Below are 24,516 nucleotides of genomic sequence, written 5' to 3'. Positions count from 1 at the left end.
AGGTTATGGTAGTGTAGTGGCTAACGTTCTGGATTAGCAATGCTAGAGGTTATGAGTTTAAATATGCAAGTTGTGAAACTGAATTCAATTAATCTGGCACCAGAAAAATGACCATGAAAGCCGCTGGATTGTTGTAAAAACCCAACTGGTTCGCTAGTGTCCTTCAGGGAAGGGAACCTGCTGTCCCTACTTGGCCCTCACCAGCCCCACACTAGGCACTTGACTCTTAATGAACGTGCTCTGAAGTGGCCTAGCAAGCCATTCATCTGTATACACAATTGCTGGGGCAACAAGGGATGGACAATAAATGCCCAAGAACAAATAAAAAAAATACTATACTCTGGTGTTCTGTTATTATTTATATTTAAATAGCAAAACTTACAGGAATCTGAGAAGCAGAGTTTGGTCGCAGGAGAAGATATTGTCTACAGTACAGGCTGGGGAGCTGGGAGATACAAAATTGATTTGCTACATTGCCGCCATTGGCAGGAGGGTATAACTACAGTGTGGCATAGACATTTCCATTGAAGATGTGGACATATATTGGAAGTGCACACTGACGTAAGATTTTTCATATATTATAGATGGTTTTGGTGTCTGCTGGTCCCATATTTTCACATCTTCAACTTGCCACAAGAATGAGCTTCTGATTTTGGCTGGATGAGCAAGAGATGCGGTTCTTTCTCATGGGACAGAAGAAAGCATCCTTTATCTAGTTAACCAGGGCCATCATTGTTAGATCTGTGGGTACTAGACTCAGAATCCATTCAGCCTCCCATGTTCAGTTTTCAGGAGTCTGATACTGGATTCAAGGAGTAACAGTGGGGTAGTGTGAAATAGAATTCAATAAACTGGTCATTTGTGGACTGACACCAGGAATAAAATGGCCATGTTCCTGAATTGCTGTAAAAACCCATCTGGTTCACAGATGTGGTTCAGAGATGAGAACCTGCCACTCATACCCAGTCTGGCCTACATGTCACTCCAATCCCACGCTGCATGATTGACTCCCAATGCTCTCAATGCAACTAGGGATGGACAATAAATACTGGCTTGCCAGTATTGCCCATAACTCAAGAACAAATTAATAAAAGACACTATGGTAATGACATTTGACCCTTAAGGGTATATTTGTCACTGTTCACTCACTTTAGTGACAAAGTAGAGATGAGTTTAAAAGGAACAGGGTGAAGTGGGGTGGGGCAGCAAATCAGAGAGAATTCTATCCTCTTTAACACAGTAAATGTTACAAGGTGTTTTACGGAGGATGTTGGGCAGTAGCCGGAGAGTTTTGACAGGTGGCTTGAAACAAGGTCAAAGAGATAGGCTTGGAGGAAGTTTTTAAAGGTTGGTTTAAAAGGTAGCGAGGTGAAGGAGGGTCCAGGAAGAGTGGGGCCAAAGTGGCTGAGGGGCCTGCCATTGACGGTGGAGCAGAGAGTTGGGAGTAGGGTACATACAGGGGGGCTGGAATCAGAAGACTGAAGAGCACAGTCTGGGCTTAACTCACTTTTAGGCAAAAAAGATTCTTATTAAATTCTTTCTGATCATTGTGTGTAGACGGTGCATTCTGTGGGCCAGGTGTGTGGTACAGTCCTCACCACTGATAGCAAGTGCGTTGGTGCTAACCCAATTTGCCTGCTGTAAGCAGCGGACGGTAAATTGTGGAATAAAGACAGTGGAGGCTGAAATTGGGCACGTTAATAGGCGGAATCGCATGGGCCGCCAGTTATAGCACACACCTGATAATCAGTTCCATTAAAATCAACGGTTGGGCTTCCAGCTCTACCTTTGTTCATGTAGGAGTCCCCTACATCCTGAAGAGATGAGGGGACACAGGCACGGTGACAGAGGATGGAGAAAAAGACAATGAGATCCTACAGCCCGAGCACTGGCTGGTGAATACATGTAATCCTGACACTCGGTCACACTCCCCAATACAAACAGCCACACAGCACTACCAAGGCACTCAGCTCCTCAGGTGAATACTTGACAATACAAAGACATTTAACAAACATTTCAATTTGCCTGAAATCAGCGGAGCTTTTAAAACTGTGTGTAGAGAGGATTAAATTAATCGCACTTTAACGAGGGTGCGAATTGCCCGAAACAGCCGGCGTGCACAATACGTTGAAAGTGGTGCCTTTGTCACTGTGATGGAGAAAGGTTATGGTTAATTGGCCTGGTATAGACGGTCACCCGTCATAAGTGTGGGCGGTACGAGTGGTGAAGACTGCATCACCTTTGTGAATGGGTTGCAACTTCACAAGATTTTAAAGTGGGAAAGTGCACAACAAAAAAAAAATCCTAAACTAACAGAAAAAAAATAACGCCCCAGGAAATGGAAATGAAAAGTAGAGGGAAACAGGGTTAATCTTTTAGGGTGGGGATCGAGCCTCTGTCAGGACTGGGAACCAGGAGCTAAGTAAGTCTCTTAATAGGATGGAACAAACTAAGGGTGGAGGGGGGAGGGGAGAGAGGGGAGAACAAGAGATGCAAGTCAAGAGTCTGCTCTTTTAGTGCCCACTCACTTTGACAGGACCTCATACATCACCCAATCCTCGTCACCTCTTTCCAGCCTCTTCAAGAAAATCAAAAGTTGCTCGCTGGCCATTTAACCCATTAACTGCCTCTCTGAGACAGGAGGCGACAGCCCTGACTCTTGACTACTGCGTGCAAAGTGCACAACAGAGCCACGAACTCATGAAATAAAAACAGAAAGGGCCCAGGGGAGTTCTCCCCGCGTATCCTGCCACAACTTTGACAGGAGGTCCTCTGAAGAAACCGTTTATGTCGTTTTGCTCGGGTGGGGTAGGGGGTAGAAGTTTCGGCGGGAGATCAGGACAATCTCCTGCAGAAATTTAGGGCCAAGGTGACTGGTAATACACAGCAGATCCATCAGCATCTAAAAACAGCAAAGATATTCTTCTCTTCACCTGAACAGGGTGTCGTCACCTCCCTGTTCTCTTCACCTGAACAGGATGTCGCCACCTCCCTGTTCTCTTTACAGATGTGGGTGTCGTCACCTCCCTGTTCTCTTTACAGATGTGGGTGTCGTCACCTCCCTGTTCTCTTTACAGATGTGGGTGTCATCACCTCCCTGTTCTCTTTACAGATGTGGGTGTCGCCACCTTCCTGTTCTCTTTACAGATGTGGGTGTCGCCACCTTCCTGTTCTCTTTACAGATGTGGGTGTCGTCACCTCCCTTTTCTCTTTACAGATGTGGGTGGACTTGCTGTGTATTATTAGCATTTGTTCTTTGTAATTTTTATCAGAACTAATTGACAATATTCTTGGGATGTGGGCATCGCTGGCTAGGCCGGCATTTATTGCCTATCCTTTGTTGCCCCTTGAGAAAGTGGTGGTGGGCCTTCTTCTTGAACCGCTGCAGTCCGAGTGGTGAAGGTTCTCCCACAGTGCTGTTGGGAAGGGAGTTCCAGGATTTTGACCCAGTGACGGCAAAGGAATGGCCGATATATTTCCAAGTCAGGATGGTGTGTGACTTGGAGGGGAATGTGCAGGTGGTGTTTTTCCCATGTACCTGCTGCCCTTGTCCATCTAGGTTGTGGAGGTCGCGGGTTTGGGAGGTGCTGTCGAAGGAGCCTTGGCGAGTTGCCTAATCTGTAGATGGTACACACTGTAGCCACAGTGCACCGGTGGTAGAGGGAATCGGTGTTTAAGGTGGTGGATGGGGTGCCGATCAAGCGGGCTGCTTTGTCCTGGATGGTGTCGAACTTCTCGAACGTTGTTGGAGCTGCACTCATCCAGGCAAGTGGAGAGTATTCCATCACACTCCTGACTTGCGCCTTGTAGATGGTGAAGAGCCTTCAGGGGATTAAAGAATATAAAGCCAACTAAAGTTGTTCAGTTTGGGGTTATATAAAATTGTTTAGTCATAAGCAAGATAACCATTGGTCAGCAATTCGGGCCACTTATATATGCAAGTGTTAAACCAAAAGATGAAAGTTACTGGAAATCAGGTCAGTTTTCAAGTTTCTTTTTTGTGATGAATTTGTAGATTGTCTGATAGCCATCGTCCCAGGCGTAGAGCTGGTGCTCCCGGGGGTTGTAGTGAATCATGGAATGCCTGCCGTAGCGCTTGGGGAAGTAAAGGGCCGGGATATCGGCGCTGGTCACGACATCAGTCACATCGTAGAGGCACTGGACCTGAGAGCGGCCGCCGTAATGGGCGTTATATACCACGTAAAGGGTGCCACAGATCATGAAGGCGGCCTCGGCCCCCTTGCTGGAGCATAAGGTGTCCCAGGAGTGCTCCACCGCCAGGCTGCCATGGTCAATCTTGGTGATGACGATGGTCCCACCGTCCTCTGGCTCCGTGTGGATGGCCCATAGGCCCTGCTCGTCCACGGCCAGGTCGATGAAGGTGTAGGGTGAGAGCTGGTAGGCCGGGGCATGGCCCGCCCCCTGCAGCAGCATGCGGTCGCTGACTGTCTTGTTGCGGACGTTGTACTTCACGATTTCGTTCAAGGTGCCGTTCCTGTGAAAGTACAGGGAGCCATTGTAGGCTGCGTGGCCTGTCCCCTGCCAGGAGAAGGGGAGGACCACTTTCCTTCCTGACTGCCTGCCAGCGCTCTCTGCAAAGGCCTTAATGCTGCCGAACTCGGAAAGAGCGTTGCCGCTGGTCCCGCTTAAGAAATAAATCTTCTGAACGTCACGAGCTGGATCTTTTATCCAAGAGCCTTGCTTCTGGCCCACTTTCTTAACAATCTTCAACGACTTAATGCCAGCAAGCAGGATGTCACAATCTGCAGGGGACCAAAAAAAAAGATAAAAAGAAATGAGATAATTAGTCGAAACTCTTTGAGATTGAGAGTCTGAAGACCGATAAGTTTATTATGTAGAGATCACTGTGAAAGCTGTTTTTTTATGATAAGACGAGATGGCACGTTTGAGACACTTTGCTTTCTTGCATTAGTCCTCATCCAGCATTGGGTGGCTGGTAATGACTGAAGCAACTGTTGAATACATCTGCCTCGAACTCAGAGTAATATCAACAACAACAACTTGCATTTATATAGCTCCTTTAATGTAGTAAAACATCCCAAGGCACTTTATAGGTGCGATTATCAAACACAATTTGACACCGAGCCACATAAGGAGATATTAGGGCAGGTGACGAAAAGCTTGGTCAAACAGGTAGGTTTTAAGGAGCATCTTAAAGGAGGAGAGAGAGGTAGAGAGGCAGAGAGGTTTAGGGAGGGAATTCCAGAGCTTAGGGCCTAGGTAGTGAAGGAACGGCCGCCAATGGTGGAGCGATTAAAATCGGGGAAATACAGAAGGCAAGAATTGAAGGAGCAGACAGCTCTCAGAGGGTTTTATGGCTGGAGGAGGTTACAGAGATAGGGAGGGGCGAGTACCACCAGGCAAGTAGCCCCCTGTGGACTGCAGGAGCATTTGCTGCAGCGAAGTTAAAAAAAAACAAACATTACTTCAAAACTAACAAAATTAAAATGTCTGTCTTTTCGCCAATTTTGTAACTTAAGTAGAAAAAAAGAAAGACTTACATTTATATAGAAAAGAGAAAGCTGAGTGGTGACCTGATGGAAGTCTTTAAGATTATGAAAGGGTTTGATAGGGTTGATCTAGAGAAGATGTTTCCACTTTCGGGGGAGACCAAAACTAGGGGCCATAAATATAAGATAGTCACTAATGAATCCAATGGGGAATTCAGGAGAAACTTCTTTATCCAGAGAGTGGTGAGAATGTGGAACTCGCTACCACAAGGAGTAGTTGAGGCGAATAGTATAGATGCATTTAAGGGGAAGCTAGATAAACACATGAGGGAGAAAGGAATAGAAGAATATGCTGATAGGGTTAGATGAAGAGGGGTGGGAGGAGGCTCATGTGGAGCATAAAAACCGGCATAGACCAGTTGGGCTGAATGGCCTGTTTCTGTGCTGTACGTTCTATGTAATTTTATGTACATAGCATCTTTCACAATCCCAAAGCGCTTTACAACCAATGAAGTACTATCAAGATGAAGTCACTGTTGTAATGTATGAAATGCGGCAGCCAATTTACAAACAGCAAGCTCCCACAAACAGCAATGTGATAATAATTAGATAATCTGTTTTAGTAATGTTGATCGAGGGATAAATATTGGTCAGGACACCAGGGAGAACACCCCAACTTTTCTTCGAAATAGTCCCATGGGATCTTTTGAGTTCACCTGAGGCCTTGGTTTAAAGTCTCATCTGAAAGATGGCATCCACCAACAGAGCAGCACTCCCTCAGTACTGTACTGGGTGTGTCAGTGTGGATTTTGGGCTCAAGTCTCTGGAGTGGGGCTGTGAACCCACAAACCTTCTAACTCAGAGGCAGGAGTGCTAACCACAAAGCCATGGCTGACACCTTAGCTGCACATAAAAGGATTCATCCCTGTCAAAATTGCGTAAATATATTGGCCTTGAATTTACTTTGAATATGTTAACATGTCTACTGAAATAAGGCAGAGAGAGATTTCAGACAAACGCATTAACCGTTCTTATGCTAGCCCTTTCATGACCTCAGGACATCCCAAAGTGCTTTACAGCCAATTAAGTATTTTGAAGCATAGTCATTGTTGTAATGTAGGAAACGTGGCAGCCAATTTGCGCTCGGCAAGATCCCACAAACAGCAATCTGATAATGACCAGATAATGTGCTTTAGAAAAGCGGTCTGATGCCTGTTTCAGGTGGACGGGCTGTTTGTCCATTTACAGGCCTGTCCGAATATGGCATCAGGCGGGCCTTGGGCGTCAATGGGGTGCCCCCCCCACCCCCACTCTCCACCCACCACCCCCCACAATTACATCCCGTGCCTTCATATGAGACTCATTGGGCTGGAAATTGGGCCGTCTAGTGCCCGTTGTTTCAGCGCTACGTGGCCTCCCGAACATCAAAGATGGCATCTTGGATACGCACGCACGCTTCTAGCGTGATGTGTGCCGGACGCCATCTTGGGTTTAGCGCATGTGCAAATAACAAACGCCTGCAGCACGTAAAGTAGGGAGAATATGCGTTCGATCAGTGTGCAATGCTGATTTAAAGTGATAGACACTATTTTGGGACTTAACGCTCCACTCAACGTACAGTCTTAACCGTGACCACCTGGAGGACCCCCCACCAGCGCTATTTAAAAAGACCATGCAGGATTTACAAGTTAGTTGCTGGATTATTACTTTTGGCTGCTGATGCATTTATAACTGTTTTTGGAGGTATCCCATACTTGAATACTAGGACAAGGGGACATAGCCTAACATTTAGAGCCAGGACGTGCAGGCGTGAAGTTAGGAAATGCTTCTACACTCAAAGGGTGTGAGAAGTTTATAAAGCTCTTCTGCAGATGTCAGTTGATGCTACCTCAATTGTGAATGTTAAATCTGAGATTGATAGATTTCTGTGAACCAAGGGTATTATGAGATATGGGGCTAAGGTGGGTTTATGGAGTTAGATCACAGGTCCACCATGATCTCATTGAATGACAGAACAGGCTCGAGGGGCAAAATGCCACTGCCACTTGCTGCCTCCTTTAATGCACCATCTTCTCCTGCAAGAAAGCGGGATGTGTCATGGATGATGTGCCTGTCATGGTTGAATAGCTGCCAGTGTATGTGACCTGTGAGTTGTGGGTGTGCATCTTGAAACAGTGGTAATGTGTGAGGTTGAGAGGAAGCATCTGATTGGCAGAGTTGAGTACTGATTGAAAGAGTTTGTTGGTATGTGGGTGATGGGGGGTGTAGTGTGTGGAGCAGTGGATGCGGCTAGTGGTGCAGTTGGTAGGAAATGCCCAAGACAGTTGACCTCACTCACCTTGACCATTCATGGCAAAGCATTGAGCTTCTTCCTGCACTGCCTCCATGTTCGTGGTGCTGTGCACCTGGCATTTACTGCCTCCCCTACTGCCTCTCACTGCCTTTTGAGCATATGCCTGGAGGGCCTCTTCCTCCCACCCTCCCACTGCGGACATAGGATGCCCCTCCATCTGACCACCTCTTGCATCAAGGCCTCCACTGCATCAGCAGAGAATCTTGGTGCACGCACTCTCGCAGGCCTGGTACCAACTCGGACTGGCAGATTGGTGAGGTCTGGCGTGCAGATTGGAGGATGTGAGACATCCTGCCTTTAAGAGATTGGGGCTCCCCTGCTGGTGAAAAGTGCAAATGTCCTTCAATCCTCGTGTCAACGCTAATTTGCAACGCTGCTTTCAGGTAAGTACTAAGGCCGGATGAGTGGCTCGTCCTGCCTGAGGGTTAATTACAGATCACGGTATCTGCATCCAGTTATTGTCCTAACCCAGTTTAACCCTCATTGTCTTTGAAAAACAGCAGAGTATTCTACATTAAACTTTGTCTCAAGCTTTAACTGCCAAATAATTTATTAAACCGTAATACAGCAGGTGGACGGTATAACTGCTCATATAGTAAAAAATAATTAATGGCTCGCAAGTGCTGTGCTAAACTATAAATAATTTCCTTCCATTATGATTCTTTCCATTTTCTCACCATCTATGGAAGCCTTCTGGGCTGACTACCTCTCTTTGAAGGTTCAAGATAGACTACTGATTTGAAAAAGCTGATAAATATGTTCAAAAATGTCACTGGGATCCAGTGAATTTAAAGTCAGAAGATCGTGGGTTCAAGGCCCACTCCAGAAACATGAGTACAAAATCTAGGTTGACAATCTAGTGCAGTGCTGAGGGAGTGCCGCACTGTCGGAGGTGCTGTCTTTCGGATGAGACATTAAACCGAGGCCCTGTCTGCCCTCTCAGGTGGATGTTAAAGATCCCTTTGCACTATTTCGAAGAAGTGCAACATTTATATAGCACCTTTCACGACCTCAGGACATCCCAAAACTCTTCCCAGCCAATGAAATACTTTTGAAATGTAGTCACTGTTTTAATGTGGGGAATGCAGCAGCCAATTTGAGCACAGCAAGGTCCCACAAACAGCAATGAGATAAATGACCAGATAATCTGTTTTTTTTAGTGATGTTGATTGAGGGATAAATATTGGCCAGGACACTATAAAAGACCATAAGACCATAAGAGATAGGAGCAGGAGAAGGCCATTTGGCCCCTCGAGCCTGCTCCGCCATTCAATGAGATCATGGCTGATTTGATTTTTACCTCAACTCCACTTTCCCGCCTTTTCCCCATATCCTTTGACTCCCTTTGCTGATCAAAAATTTGTCTAACTCAGCCTTGAATGTAAAACACCATAAGAGATAGGTGCAGAAGTAGGCCATTCAGCCCCTCGAGCCTGCTCCGCCATTCAATCAGGGAGAACTCCCATGCTCCTCCATTGAATAGGGCTGTGGGATCTTTTATGTCTACCTGAGAGGGCAGACAGGACCTCAGTTTATTATCTCATCTGAAAGACAGCACCTCTGGCAATGCAGTGCTCCCTCAGTACTGCACTGAAACTTGTGTGCTCAAGTTTCTGGAGTGGGACTTGAACCCACAACCTTCTAACTCAGCAGCAAGAGTGCTACACACGGTGCCAAGGCTGACATCTACTATTAACATATTAAAACACATCAACTAGTATCAATGTTTTAAAACCAGTACAATACAAGGATTTTTAACCCAGTGATTAATGGCAATGTTTTGCAAACCTTATTTGTTTTGTCTTGCATTACGTTGGGTAAGGCTGTGATCCAATTCCAGGAACTGCAATTGGAACCACATGTTCGCAATGGCTGGAATCATGACCTGAATGTGTGATTCGGACTGGGAATTGGAAACAGACTGCAGCAAAGATTACAGTTGGGCAAGTAACCTTGAACCATGTGAAATCAAACCGTTCACAGCTCTGGACATGTCTGGTGATGAACCTTAGTGATATTTTCCTAGATGGGAACAGGAGGAGGCCATTCAGCCCTTTGAGTTTGTTCCACCATTCAATTAGATCATGGCTGATCTGTATCTTAACTCCATCTACCCGTCTTAGTTCCGTAACCCTTAATACCCTTGCCTAATAAAAATTGACCCCCAGCCTCAACAGCTTTTTGGGGGAGAGAGTTCCAGATTTCCACTCCCCTTTGTGTGAAGAAGTGCTTCCTGACATCACCCCTGAACGGCCTAGCTCTAATTTTAAGGTTATGCCCGCTTGTTCTGGATTTCCCCACCAGAAGAAATAGTTTCTCTCTATCTTCCCGGTCAAATCCTTTATTCATCTTAAACACCTCAATTAGATCACCCCTTAATCTTCTATACTCGAGGGAATACAAGCCTAGTCTAAGCAACCTGTCCTCATAATTTAACCATTTTAGCCCCGGTGTCATTCTGGTGAATCTGTGCTGAATCCTCTCCAAGGCCAATATATCCTTCCTGAAGTGTAGTGTCCAGAACGCAACAGAGTCTAACTGGAGCTTTATACAATTGTAACATAACTCCCACCCCATTGTATTCCAGTCCCCTTGAGATAAAGAGGCTTGATAGTATAGACGTAGAGAAGATGTTTCCACTTGTGGGGGAGTCCAAAGCTAAAGGCCACAAATATAAGATAGTCACTAATAAATCCAATAAGGAATTCAGGAGAAACATCTTTACCCAGAAAGTGGTGAGAATGTGGAACTTGCTACATAGGAACATAAGAACATAACCAATAGGGCAGGAGTAGGCCACACGGTCCCTCGAGCCCGCTCCAAAATTCAATAAGATCACGGCTGATCTTCGACCTCAACTCCATTTTCCTGCCCTATCCCCATATCCCTTGATTTCAATAGCGTCCAAAAATCTATCGATCTCAGTCTTGAATATACTCAACGACTGAGCATCCACAGCCCTCTGGGAGTGGTTGAGGCAAATAGCATAGATGCATTTAGGGGGAAGTGAGATAAACACATGAGGGAGAAAGGAATAGAAGGATATGTTGATGGGGTTAGATGAAGAAGGGGGGGAGGAGGCTCGTGTGGAGCATAAACACCGGCACAGACCAGTTGGGCTGAATGACCTGTTTCAGTACTGTAAATTCTATGTCTATGTACTAGTCAATCTCCAATGGGGTTGCACATGGAGAGTCAAGATCAACTCGATTTCATGGTGAGGTCCTCCTCAGTTTCATTAATTAAATTGGGAGAGGTGTATAGCCGCCAGCTGATCTGAAATCGCACGTTTTACACTTTCGTCCACCGTCAAAATTACCCCCAAAGAGCAAACACAAGTGTTTTTTTTTATTATTCGTTCATGGGATGTGGGCGTCGCTGACAAGGCCGGCATTTATTGCCGATCCCTAATCGCCCTTGAGAAGGTGGTGGTGAGCTGCCTTCTTGAACCGCTGCAGTCCGTGTGGTGAAGATTCTCCCACAGTGCTGTTAGCTCAGGAGTTCCAGGATTTTGACCCAGTGACGATGAAGGAACGGCGATATATTTCCATGTCGGGATGGTGTGTGACTTGGAGGGGAACGTGCAGGTGGTGTTGTTCCCATGTGCCTGCTGCCCTTGTCCTTCTAGGTGGTAGAGGCCGCAGGTTTGGGAGGTGCTGTCTAAGAAGCTTTGGCGAGTTGCTGCAGTGCATCCTGTGGATGGTACACACTGCAGCCACAGTGTGCCGGTGGTGAAGGGAGTGAATGTTTAGGGTGGTGGATGGGGTGCCAATCAAGCGGGCTGCTTTGTCCTGGATGGTGTCGAGATTCTTGAGTGCTGTTGGAGCTGCACTCATCCAGGCAAGTGGAGTGTATTCCATCACACTCCTGACCTGTGCCTTGTAGATGGTGGAAAGGCTTTGGGGAGTCAGGAGGTGAGTCACTCACTGCAGAATACCCAGCCTCCGACCTGCTCTTGTAGCCACAGTATTAATGTGTCTGGTCCAGTTAAGTTTCTGGTCAATGGTGACCCCCAGGATGTTGATGGTTGGGGATTCGGCGATGGTAATACCATTGAATATCAAGGGAAGGTGGTTAGACTCTCTCTTGTTGGAAATGTCATTGCCATAGTCTAGAGGTGAAGGCGATTATAGGGCAGGGGATAATTGCAGGGTGCAATTTAATGTCATACATTCTGTCCAATTTGTCATATTTTTCAATTTCTATTATAAATTCCTATATCCACATTTATAACTGGAACTGTCTATGTAAACTTGTCACTCTGCAGTTACAACCTCCCACCAGTGGTGGTGCTGTAAGAGAGGCGCACTCCTCATTTGTGCTCACATTTCATAACAGGCCCCCCAAGCATGGTACAAATCTAATCTGAGAACCCACACGTTCTGGGACCTACAATTTTCAACACCGCAAGCAATTATTGGGTTTTTAAAACCCATAGGAGTCGTGTCCTCATCAACTTTTATTGGCTTCTCATCCCCCAATGCATTGAATTCGCAATCCTAGTCCTCATCTGCAAGTCCCTCCATGGACTCACCTCTCTGGCTCTGCCCCCCTCATTAGCTGTGCGTGCCAGCACATGCCCTCTGTTCTTCTAATATCGGCAAGCAGTACATTCCCCCCTCTCTGCTCCTCTTTAGAGACAGAACCTTTAGCCATTTTGCTCCCACACTCTGGAACACGTTTACTACGTCTGTCTGCCTTGCTACCTCTCCCCTCTCCTTCAAATGACTGCTAAAAACATAACTCTTTGACCAAGGGATTGGTCATCACCCTATACTCTTCTCCTTCATTGCTGAATATCTGGTTTCATCTCTGTGAAATGCTTTGGGATGTTTACATTAAAGGGTAAATTTACCAATCCTGCATCTCCAGCAATGAGCTCCGCTCAGGGCTATAACATTGCAATGACGATTCTCTTATCTGTGCTCCTTTTGACAGTGGCTCCTTACTGGGAGCAGGTGATCGAGGGCCTTGTTACAAATTCAGGTCCACCATACATACCTGCAGAGGTTCAGTGACATCAGTCACACCAGTAAGTGGATCCCTTACATTCTAGAGTAGACCCATACTGCCCAATATCTACTTATACAGTAACAGCTCGCATTTATATAGTGTCTTTAATGTAGTAAAACATCCCAAGGCGCTTCACAGGAGCATTGTCAAACACAATTTGACACCAAGCCACATAAGGAGATATTAGGACAGGCTTGGTCAAAGTGGTAGGTTTTAAGGAGCATCTTAAAGGAGAAGAGAGAGGTAGAGAAGTGGAGCGGTTTAGGGAGGGAATTCCTGAGCCTTTCTAGATACATTGGCGTAACATAGGGGTATGATCAGAACTGAACACTTATATCTTTCATATGTGCCTCTTTAACCTTCTTGAAGGCAGATCGATAAACTATCTGGTAAGACAAGGCCAGATGTGAAAAGTTAAACTGTTTTGTTTCACAGCAAATGAACTTAGAGAGCAACAGTTATGGTCAGGCTCACTTAATCCAACAGTACAAATTGTTTTCGTGTAGTGATACAAAAATAATCAATACGCAATGCTTCCCCACATCAGTGAATAGTCCTGCTTGACTTAAACATAAAAACTCCTAACCACCAGACTGCATTTTTCATCTGAGCCTAGTGAAAATTTGCCCTTGCAGCTTTCTGTTTAAAAGCCTAACTGACTTCCTGTGTTTCTGTCTCACTTTCATAGAATCATAGAATCATTGAATGGTTACAGTACAGAAGGAGGCTATTTGGCCCATCAAGCCCGTGCCAGCTCTTTGTAAGAGCAATCCTGTTAGTCCCATTCCCCCACTCTTTCTCCATTGTCCAGCAAATTTTTTCCCTTCAAATATTTATCCAATTCATTTTTGAAAGCCACAATTGAATTGACTTCCATCACTCTTTCAGGCAGCGCATTCCAGATCATAACTACACGCTGCGTAAAAAAGTTTTTCCTCATGCCGCCTTTGGTTATTTTCCCAATCACCTTAAATCTGTGTCCTTTGGTTCTTCACCCTTCTGCCAACGGGAACAGTTTCTCTTTATTTACTTTATCTAAATTCTTCATGATTTTGAACACTTCTATCAAATCTCCTCTCAACCTTCTCTGCTCTAAGGAGAACAATCCCAGATTCTCCATTCTATCCATGTAACTGAAATCCCTCATTCCTGGAACCATTCCAGTAAATCTTTTCTGCACCCTCTCAAGGTCTTCACATCCTTCCTAAAGTGCGGTGCCCAGAATTGGACACAATACTCCAGTTGTGGTCGAACCACTGTTTTATAAAGGTTCAACATAAAACTTCCTTGATTTTGTACTCTATGCCTCTATTTATAAAGTCCAGGATCCTGTATGCTTTTTTAACCACTTTCTCAACCTGCCCTGCCACCTTCAGCAATTTGTGCACATATAACCCCAGGACTCTCTGTTCCTGCACCCCTCTTAGAATTGTACCATTTAGTTTATATTGTCTCTCCTCATTCTTCCTGCCAAAATGTATCACTTCGCACTTCTCTGCGTTAAATTTCATCTGCCATGTGTCCGCCCATTCCACCAGCCTGTCTATATCCTCTTGAAGTCTATTACTATACTCCACACTGTTTTCTACACTTCCAAATGTTGTGTCATCTGCAAATTTTGAAATTGTGCCCTGTACACCCAAGTCCAAGTTATTAATATATATCAAAAAAGCAGTGGTCCTAGTACCGACCCCTGGGGAACACCACTGTACATCTTCCTCCAGTACAAAAAAGAACCATTCACCATTACTGTCTGTTTCCTGTCATTTAGCCAAACTTTGCATCCATGCTGCCACTGCCCCTTTTATTCAATGGGCTTCAATTTTGCTGAGAAGCCTATTATGTGGCACTTTATCAAACGCCTTTTGAAAGTCCAGATACGCAACATCAACTGTATTGCCCTCATCAACCCTCTCTGTTACCTCATCAAAAAACTCAATCAAGTTAGTTAAATATGCTTTGCCTTTAACAAATCCGTGCCGGCTTTCCTTTATTAATCCATACTTGTCCAAATGACTATTAATTCTGTCCCGGATTATCATTTCTAAAAGCTTCCCCACTACTGAGATTAAACTGACTGGCCTATAGTTGCTGGGTTTATCCTCACATCCTTTTTTGAACAAGGGTGTAACATTTGCAACTCTCTAGTCCTCTGGCATCCCCTCTGTATGTAAGGATGATTGGAAGATTATGGCCAGTACCTCCGCAATTTTATCCCTTACTTCCCTCAGCAAACTAGGATGCATCCCATCCGGACCGGGTGACTTATCTACTTTAAGTACGTCCAATGTTTCCAGTACCTCCTCTTTATCAATTTTTATCCCATACAGTATCTGAACTACCTCCTCTTTTACTGTGACTTTGGCAGCATCTCCTTCCTTGGTAAAGACAGATGCAAAGTATTCATTTAGTACCTCAGCCATGTCCTCTGCCTCCATGCATAGATCTCCTTTTTGGTCCATAATCAGTCCCACCCCTCATCTTACTACCTATTTACTATTTATATGCCTATAGAAGACTTTTGGATTCCCTTTTATGTTAACCACCAGTCTATTCTCATAATCTCTCTTTGCCCCTTTTATTTCCTTTTTCACTTCTCCTCTGTACTTTCTAAATTCAGCCTGGTTCTCACTTGTATTATCAATCTGACATCTGTCATATGTCCCCTTGTTCGGCTTCATCTTACTCTCTATCTCTTTCATCATCCAGGGAACTCTGACTTTGGTTGTCCTATCTTTCCCCCTCATGGGAATGTACCTAGATTGTACCCGAACCATCTCCTCTTAAAGGCTGCTGATTGTTCGATTACAGTTTTGCCTCCTAATCTTTGATTCCAATTTACCCCGGCCAGGTCCATTCTCAAGCCACTGAAATTGGCCCACCTCCAATTGAGTATTTTTACTCTAGATTGCTCCTTGTCCTTTTGCATAACTAATCTAAACCTTATGATACTATGATCACTGTTCCCTAAATGTTCCCCCACTGTCACTTGCTCCACTTGACCCACCTCATTCCCCAGAACCAGATCCAGCAATGCCTCCTTTCTCGTTGGGCCGGAAGTGCTCCTGAACACAGAAATTCCTCCCCCTCTATGTTTCTTATGAAGAGGAGGAATTTCTTCACGGGAATTCTCTACTCCAAAGGGCTTTGGATGCTCAGTTGTTGAGTATATTCAAGACAGAGATCGCTAGATTTTTGTACTGTAAGGGAATCAAGAGATATGGGGATCGAGCGGGAAAGTGGAGTTGAGGTCGAAGATCAGCCATGATCTTAATGAATGACGGAGCAGGCTCAATGGGCCGTGTGGCCTATTCCTGCTCCTATTTCTTATGTTTCTCTTTGCCCTTTACACTATTACTATCCCAGTCTATATTAGGATAGTTGAAGTCCCTTTTTATTAAACTTTTTATTAATCTTGCTACGCTCACAACACAAGAGAGTAGGACCCAGTGCCAGACCACTACGGCTGAGTGACTGGAACCAGAGTCCAGGAACCAGGGACCTACCAACACAATGTGTGTGAGATATTTATTGATTAGAGAGCCAGGCTAACGAATTGCTTATTACCCATGGGGTAACAGCTTCAAAGCCTAACTCATTAGCATTTTAATCACCTTTTTGTCAGTGCCTTTCTTTTAAGCTAATGTAAATACATTTGTCTTTACAACACTTAAATGCAACTCTTATTTCCAAATCCTTTTTTTGGAAACCAGTCCATAAAATCACAAAGCGTGACAAAACATAAATGTAAGTTATTAAGTTTGTTGTTGTTATCCTGGATAAGAATAGTCAGTGTATAATTCAGGGCAATTCATTGTGTGTGAAGCACTTTTTTGATGTTTCATCATGACGAGATGCTATATAGAAAGAACTTATATTTATATAGCCTTTCACGACTTCAGGACGTCCCAAAGCAATTTACAGCCAATGAAGTACTTTTTTAAGCGTAATCACTGTTTTAATGTAGGAAACGCGACAACCAATTTGCGCACAGCAAGATCCCACAAACAGTGAAGAGGTAATGACCAGATCATCTGTTTTAGTGATGTTGGATGATGGATAAATATTGGCCAGGACATCGGGGAGAACTCCCCTGCTCTTCTTCAAATAGTGTCATGGGATCTTTTACATCCACCTGAGAGGACAGACGGGGCCTCGGTTTAACATCTCATCTGAAAGGTGGCACCTCCTACAGTGCAGCACTCCCTCAGTACTGGCACTGGGCATATTAGCCTGGATTATGTGCTCAAGTCTCTGGAGTGGGACTTGAACCCAATGACCTTCTAAGTTGGAGGCGAGAGTGCTATCCACTGAGCCAAGGCTGACATCTAAAGTGTTATTTTATTGTAAAAAGGATGAGAAAGTCAAAGGAACAGGTTCAGCTTTTCTGAAGAAAACGTTGATCGATTGTTTAACAGGTGGTCACACGTCTAAATGAGGAAAGTGTGTCTTCGCCTTTGGTCTTCACTTGACTCCTTGCCAGTTTGATTTTATAGAAAGGCTTGCAACATCAGAAGGTCGTGATATGTGCTCAGAAAGTGTTGCTGGAGTTAAAGTTGGAGACTGGGCAGGGGGTCCAGTTCTAAAGCTGGCATCAGTGAAGTAAATGTCGGTGCATCTCATTAATCCTGCTGCAGTTAGACAATCTGGCCTAGTTCTCTCTGCGTGGGCGCAGTTCCCTGCTGACTGAAGACTTAAAAGGGAGACTGTGGGTTGGTAATATGCCTTGGAAAACATGTTACTAGGATCTTAGAGGTGTGCGAAATGATGTCCTGCTGATTTGGTTACATCGTAAGGTCACCAGTTAAAGATGTGTTGACAGATCTTTCAACTTTGATGCAAAACTAGAAGAACAAAAAGGTGGAGCTCCAAAAAAGAAAGGAAAGACTTGCATTTATACAGCGCCTTTCACAACCTCGGGATGTCCCAAAGCGATTTACAGACAATGAAGTACTTTTTGAAGTGTTGTCACTGTTGTAATGTAGGAAACGCGGCAGCCAATTTGTGCACAGCAAGATCCCACAAACAGTGAAGAGGTAATGGCCAGATCATTTGTTTTTAGGTGTTGGTTGAAGGATAAATATTGGCCAGGACACCAGGGAGAACTCCCCTGCTCTTCTTCGAAATCGTGCCTTGGGATCTTTTATATCCACCTGAGAGGGTAGACGAGGCCTCAGTTTAACATCTCATACTGATAGACAGCACAGCGCTCCCTTGGTACTGCACTCACTGGGAGTGTCAGCCTAGATTATGAGCTCAAGTCCATGGACTGGAACTTGAATCCATACCCTTCTGACTCAGAGGTGAAAGTGCTACCCACTGAGCCACGGCCGACACAGATAGTGCACCATGTATTGGTAGGATGTGAATGTGTTCACATTATTCTCACATGGTCTGTTGTGTGGACAACACAGGGAAACCTCCATTTATTACCCATCTCAAGTAGCCCTGACAACTAAATGGCTAGCTAGCTAGGCCACTTCAGAGGGTGTTAAGAGTCAGGTGTCAGCCATGATTCAGTTGGTAGCACTCTCGCCTCTGACTCAGAAGGTGGCTGTGATACCCTTAAAAACCTGACTAGGCTGCCGACTCTCACCATTCTAGTTCATACATGGCCATTCAAGTGAGGTATTCACTTCATTACAATAGTGCAATTTCCTCCATTACAATACTTCAAAAAAGTACTTCATTGGCTGTGAAGTGCTTTGGGACGTCCTGAGATCATGAAAGGCGCTGTATAAATGCAAGTCTTTCTTTCTTTAGGTATTGGAAGGCTGACAGCTCCCCTGAAACATGTCCCAGCAGTAATGTAGTCTGGGTATGGCAGTGTGTGGTATTGGCTGGTTATGGTACTGGGCTAGCAACTCAATGATCATGAATTCAAATGCCTCCATGGTAAGTTGTGAAATTCCGTTCAATAAACCCAAGGGCTGAGAACAACAAAGTGACCATGAAAGCTGCTGAATTGTTGGCAAAACTCAATCAGTTCACCCGCGTCCATCAAGGAAGGGAACCTGCTACCCCAACCTCCTCCGACCGACAAGTGACTCTTCAGTGCTTGGTTGAGACTTAACACCCCCTGAAATGGCCTAGGGAGCCGTTTATTTAATTTTAAAAATAATCGCCGCAAAGCACAATAATATGACTGCAGTGGTTCAAGAAGAAAGCCCACCAACACCTTTTCAGGACAACTGGGCCCTGCCAGAATCACCCACATCCCGAGAACAAGTTAAAAGGAAAAAAGGCAGTTTCTTCAAGAGAAAAGGGGAGCAAATCATTGCCACAAAAAGAAGGTAAATGAACAGCTCTCACCTGAAGCCATCCTAAGTTTGGCTTTTTTCTTCTCCGCTTGCTGGATCTGCTCTTCAACTAACTTTTCATCGACTTCCATACATGGCTGAGTTGGCTGCTGTGCTTCCAGATAATCAATGTCCCTTTCAATCCTCTCGATCCTGGATCCTATAAGGTCCACCTCATTCTTGAACTCAGTTTTGTAAATATTCAACCCATCCAACCGAACTGTGATTTCTTTCCGGAAGTCTCTGAACTCTCTAACGTACTTGTTCATGTCCTGGTTACATTTCTCCAGCCTGTCCTATTGTTAAAAATGAATTAATAGAAGAGCAAGCTTTAGCAGTGTCAAGTGTTTGACTTCCTGTCAACAAAGATCAGACGATGCAGCGAACGTAAAAATGGTATTTTGTGCAAGAAATTAGTGGAGTTATTAGAGGAACCATGTCATTAATTCAACATTACCTGAAATAAAAGCAGTAGGATGTGATTAGATGATGTTTCCACTGACTGAAGGGTCGGTAACCAGAGGACACAGATTTAAGGTAATTGGCAGAAGAACCGGGGGAGATGAGGAGACATTTTTTTAAGCAGTGCGTTGTTATGATCTGGAATGCACTGCCTGAAAGGACGGTGGAGGCTGATTCAATAGTAACTTTCAAAAGGAATTAGATAAATACTTTAAGGGGAGAGAATTGTAGGGCTATGGGGAAAGAGTTAATGGAATAATTGGATAGCTCTTTCAAAGGCACAGGCATGATGGGCTGAATGACCTCCTTCTGTGCTGTAAGATTCTATGATTCTATGTACTATAGAGAAGCACTATTGATATATGTAGGTCTCTGGTACTTTGCCTACAACTATAGTTCTGGGAGTTGTGTACATGTCTAGTATATTCACCTGTGCTATTTTTAGCAGACATCTCCACATCGGTAACTTTCATAGAAACATAGGAACAGGAGGCCATTCAGCCCCTCGAGCCTGTTCTGCCATTCAATTAAATCATGGCTGATCTGTATCTTAACTCCATCTACCTGCTTTGGTTCTGTAACCCTTAATCCCCTTACCTAACAAAAATCTATCAATCTCAGCTTTGAAATTTTCAATTGACCCCCAACCTCAACAGCTTTTTGGGGGAGAGAGTTTCAGATTTCAACTACACCTTTGTGTGAAGAAGTGCTTCCTGACATCAATCCTGAACGGCTTAGCTCTAATTTTAAGGTTATGTCCCCTTGTTCTGGACGCCCCCACCAGAGGAAATAGTTTCTCTCTATCAACCCTATCAAATCCTTTAATCATCTTAAACATCTCAATTAGATCACCCCTTAATCTTCTATATTCGAGGGAATATAAGCCTAGTCTATGCAACCTGTCCTCATAATTTAACCCTTTCTTGGTTCAATATATGGACAAACCAACTGCTGGATATTAAGAAATAATTCATTGAGCAATATTGGCAAGACCAAGCTTAGAAACCCGAAGAAAGACCCTGCTCAGTACTTCTCAACATAATTTGATGAGTTATTTTATAATTGCTCTTCTGCTCTGAACTTGATATAACAATAAAAAAGTTAATAAAATAAATATTGATGTTTATGGCCTCTGGTGAAAGCATTCTGTTACTTCAATATTACTGGAATACATAACGAGAAACATTTAGCTTCTTGCAGCATTTGCATGGGATACAAACTTCATAATCGTCATGACCAGTTTGTAATAACCAGTTCCCCTTCAGATTTGCTCTTTTTACATCTCCAATCAATTCTTTAGTACAGCAGAAAGGTTTCACAGCGGTTGTCTTCACGACCACCATCAATAATGAACAATGATGGGCTGACGGGAAGTGTATTTTTGAAGGATGAAACTGGGGTTTTTTTTGTGCTAGCCACTAAGATGGAAATGTTTCTCTGATGACTTCTTCCGGCATCAGTTTAATCAAGAGCTGATTAAAAGAGCAGAAAGGCATGAAGGCTGTCACTAGACCTTATCATAGTAGGTACAGCACAGGAGGAGGCCATTCAGCCCATTGTACTTTCTGCCCGCTCTCATTGGGAGTTCTATACCTTACCTATAGAGGACCCACGTCAGAAGCAACACCTGCTCACTTCTTCCTACGCTATTGTCCAGGGCCCCAAATATTTGTTCCACATGAGACATCAATGTACTTCCTCCCATTTAGCATACTGTATTCAGAGCCAATGATGCAGTCTCCTCTATATTGAGAACATAACTTTTTTTATTGCTATTCATTCTCAGGATGTGGGTGTCTCTGGCAAGGCCAGCATTTATTGCCCCTCCCTTGTTGCCCTGAGAAGGTGGTGGTGGTGGGCCTTATTCTTGAGCCACTGCTGTCTGTATTCTTTGTAGCAGTTTGATACAACTGAGTGTCTTCAGAGGGCAATTAAGTGTCAATCACATTGGATCTCGCCATCGGTGGACAGCTTTGGGAACTATAGGTCTATAGTCACCCGATTTTTCTAAGCCTGTTATACTCACCATAGAATCACTGAATCATTGAATCTTACAGCACAGAAGGAGGCCATTCGGCCCATCATGCCTGTGCTGGCTCTTTGAAAGAGCTGTCCAATTAGTTCCACTCTCCCTGTTGTTTCCCCATAGCCCTATAAATGTTTCCTTTTCAAGTACAGTATATGTCCAATTTCCTTTCGAAAGTTACTATTGAATTTGCTTTCACCATCCTTTCAGGCAGTGCCTTCCAGATCATAACAACTCACAGCGTAAAAAAATTCCTCCTCGTCTCCCCTCTGCTTCTTTTGCCAATTACCTTAAATCTTTACCCTCTGGTTACTGACCCTCCTGCCACTGGAAACAGTTTCTCCCTATCTACTCTATCAAAACCCCTCATAATGTTAAAAAGGCTTTTTTTCTGCTCTGTTCAGAATAATAAATGCTTTCACTGAATTTTTTTACTGGTATAGGACACCACTGTTAAATAGCTGATAAAGGAATGTCGCGAGTACACATTAAAGACGCTTTACAAATGCAAGTTGTTGATGTTGGCAATAGAAGTTTCAAGACTATAGTTTTGTTTCAGTCTAAGTTCTAAGGCACGTGAGGTATACACGACTTTGATTGTATCACCTACCTCCAGTATCATGATGCGTCTCTCAATGTACTGCATGAGCAAAGCATCTTGAGACATCCTTTGGGCCTGTCCAAAGGTTTGAGTTAAAACCAAAAACATCAACAGCCTTGGTGATAGGACCCAATCTACCATGATTGGAATCTTCTCCCAGAAATTCAAGGACACCGAATGAAAGCCACCCCTACTGATTTGATTGAGGTTTCAGTTTTCACTTGTTCTGCAAACAGGCAACAAGATACAATGGTTCAAATTTATGCGGAGAAGTTAAAAAAGCCGACGCATTTGAAATACTCAATACCCCAGAGCTGGTAAGTCAGTACTTAATAGCTTAAACAGACAAAACTCACCGACTGTGTATGAAGGATGCATTTGTTCGTGGAGTCAGAATGTATTTTTTTTCCCAGGTCTTAATTGTTTCCATGTGTATAGGAATGACTCATGCAGGCTCAGAACCAGCCAAATAAAACAGCAAAAGGCAACGAAAAAAAATAAAGGCATTTTAATTACATTGCAAGACACAGGCAAAGTCTACGCCATACCTACTTTGAGGAAACTGCTAGTAAAGTGATTAAACTTGGCACAAATTAGATTTCAGAATACGTTCCTGGTAATTGCTTTGAAAATCTCTTCTGTTTTCTGCTGTGTTAAATTTTCTGGAATGGCTAAATTCAACGATACTGTGCTCTCTATGCTTGTATTCCCTCGGGTATAGAAGATTAAGGGGTGATCTAAATGAGGTGTTTAAGATGATTATAGGATTTGATAGGGTAGATAGAGAGAAACTATTTCCTCTGGTGGGGGTAATCCAAAACAAAGGGGCATAATCTTAAAATTAGAGCTAGGCCATTCAGGAGTGATGTCAGGAAGCACTTCTTCACACAAAGGGTAATCCAAATCTGGAACTCTCTCCCCCAAAAAAGGTATTGAGGCCGAGGGGCAATTGAAAATTTCAAAACTGAGATTGATAGATTTTTGTTAGGTAAGGGTATTAAGGGATAAGGAATCAAGGTGGTGAGATGGAGTTAAGATACCAATCAGCTATGATTTAATTGAATGGCGGAACAGGCACGAGGGACTGAATGGCCTCCTCCTGTTCCTAATGTCCCTGTTCTTCTATCCTTGACTGATAGGATTGCGGGCCACAGAGTCGACGCTATAATGTCAATCCCCATCAAACGGCACTCCAGGCCAGGAGCGTTGAATTGCTAAACTTACCCTGATGTCTCATTTCTTTACCGTACTATGGTCCGATTATGTGCTCTGTTATTTGTCTCATAGTTTTTCCGTTAGTGTTGAAGGATATTCTACGAGCGAGAAGGTGAGCAGATGTACTGTTTACAATGTTGTCGAGCTGGCTGCTTATGAAAGAATGAACTTGCATTTATATAGAGCTGTTCACATCATCAGGACGTCCCAGAGCTTTTACAGCCAATCAATTGTTTTCAAAGTGCAAAACCCTTGCTTTTCTAGGCAGGGTTCATGAGAGGAATAACCAGTTAACCTGTTTTCTTTGGTGGCGTTATTTGAGGGCGGAATATTGGTCAGAGCACACAAGGAGAACTCTCTGCTCTTCTTCTAATGAAGTGTTAAATGGTCACTTTGTATCTATGTTCACTATTGTAGATGAGGTTGACATACCAGTAGTCCATACAGAAATCTATGTAGAAAAGTCTGGGACTTAGGATTTTAAGGTAGATCGGGCTACTGGCCGTGATGGTAATTGCACACATACGAAAATTGGGCAGCAATGACCAGCTGATCCATCATCTACATTCACGATGCCTGGAGCATAATGATTAGATACTTCCTACTCCTCCGCAGCCATGTAATCTCCCGAGAGAGGCAAAATAAACAGGAGAAAACCCGGGGCCAATAAGAGAAATAAAAAAATCTGGAAAATTCCTCTCTGATCCCTTCAGGCGATCAAAACCAGTCCAGGAGATCAGATTGACCATGCGTGCATTAATTGTTAAATCATTTACCAGTTATATATTATGATATATTTTACCCTAGAGCCCTAAGCGAAAAGGGGGCCATGTTATGTGAGCTGTTGGCTCATATAGTCAATAGCTCATTGAGGTCTGGAACTCTTCCCATGGAGTAAAGAGAGTCTTAAAGGACGCCAATACTTAGGAAGGCAGTAAGTCAGAACCTGGGAATTATAGGCCAGTTAGTTTGACCTCAGTTATAGGTAAGTTGCTAGAATGAATTAGTAGAGTTACGCTGTATGATTGCTTGGAAAGAGCAGAAGGTAATAGGGCAATTCCAACATGGCTTTTGGA

The 24,516-nt window shown here is 44.0% G+C and overlaps 1 protein-coding gene across 2 annotated transcripts in view; it reads right to left on the bottom strand.

Annotated features, from left to right (window-relative positions):
* Nucleotides 1–22,438, bottom strand: part of olfml1 (olfactomedin-like 1) — a 28,113-nt gene extending 5,675 nt beyond the window's left edge. The window contains exons 1-3 of one of the 2 annotated variants that reach the window (XR_010964613.1): nt 22,235–22,438; nt 19,150–19,432; nt 2,934–4,763 (exon numbers count right to left, since the gene is read on the bottom strand). Coding sequence is in view for 1 of the 2 variants with exons in the window: in XM_067994219.1 (XP_067850320.1) it covers nt 3,979–4,763; nt 19,150–19,432; nt 22,235–22,366 (1,200 nt within the window). In the remaining variant the exon portion in view is untranslated. Of the gene's footprint in view, nt 1–339; nt 4,764–19,149; nt 19,433–22,234 lie in introns of those variants that run through there. The other variant, XM_067994219.1, reaches the window with a different exon arrangement.
* Between the last annotated feature and the right edge of the window lie 2,078 nt (nt 22,439–24,516).

Source organism: Heptranchias perlo, chromosome 12 (assembly GCF_035084215.1).
Source record: "Heptranchias perlo isolate sHepPer1 chromosome 12, sHepPer1.hap1, whole genome shotgun sequence".
NCBI classification, from domain to species: Eukaryota; Metazoa; Chordata; class Chondrichthyes; order Hexanchiformes; family Hexanchidae; genus Heptranchias; species Heptranchias perlo.
Note: the sequence above shows the minus strand (reverse complement) of the source record. Positions and strands in the feature narration are given on the sequence as shown.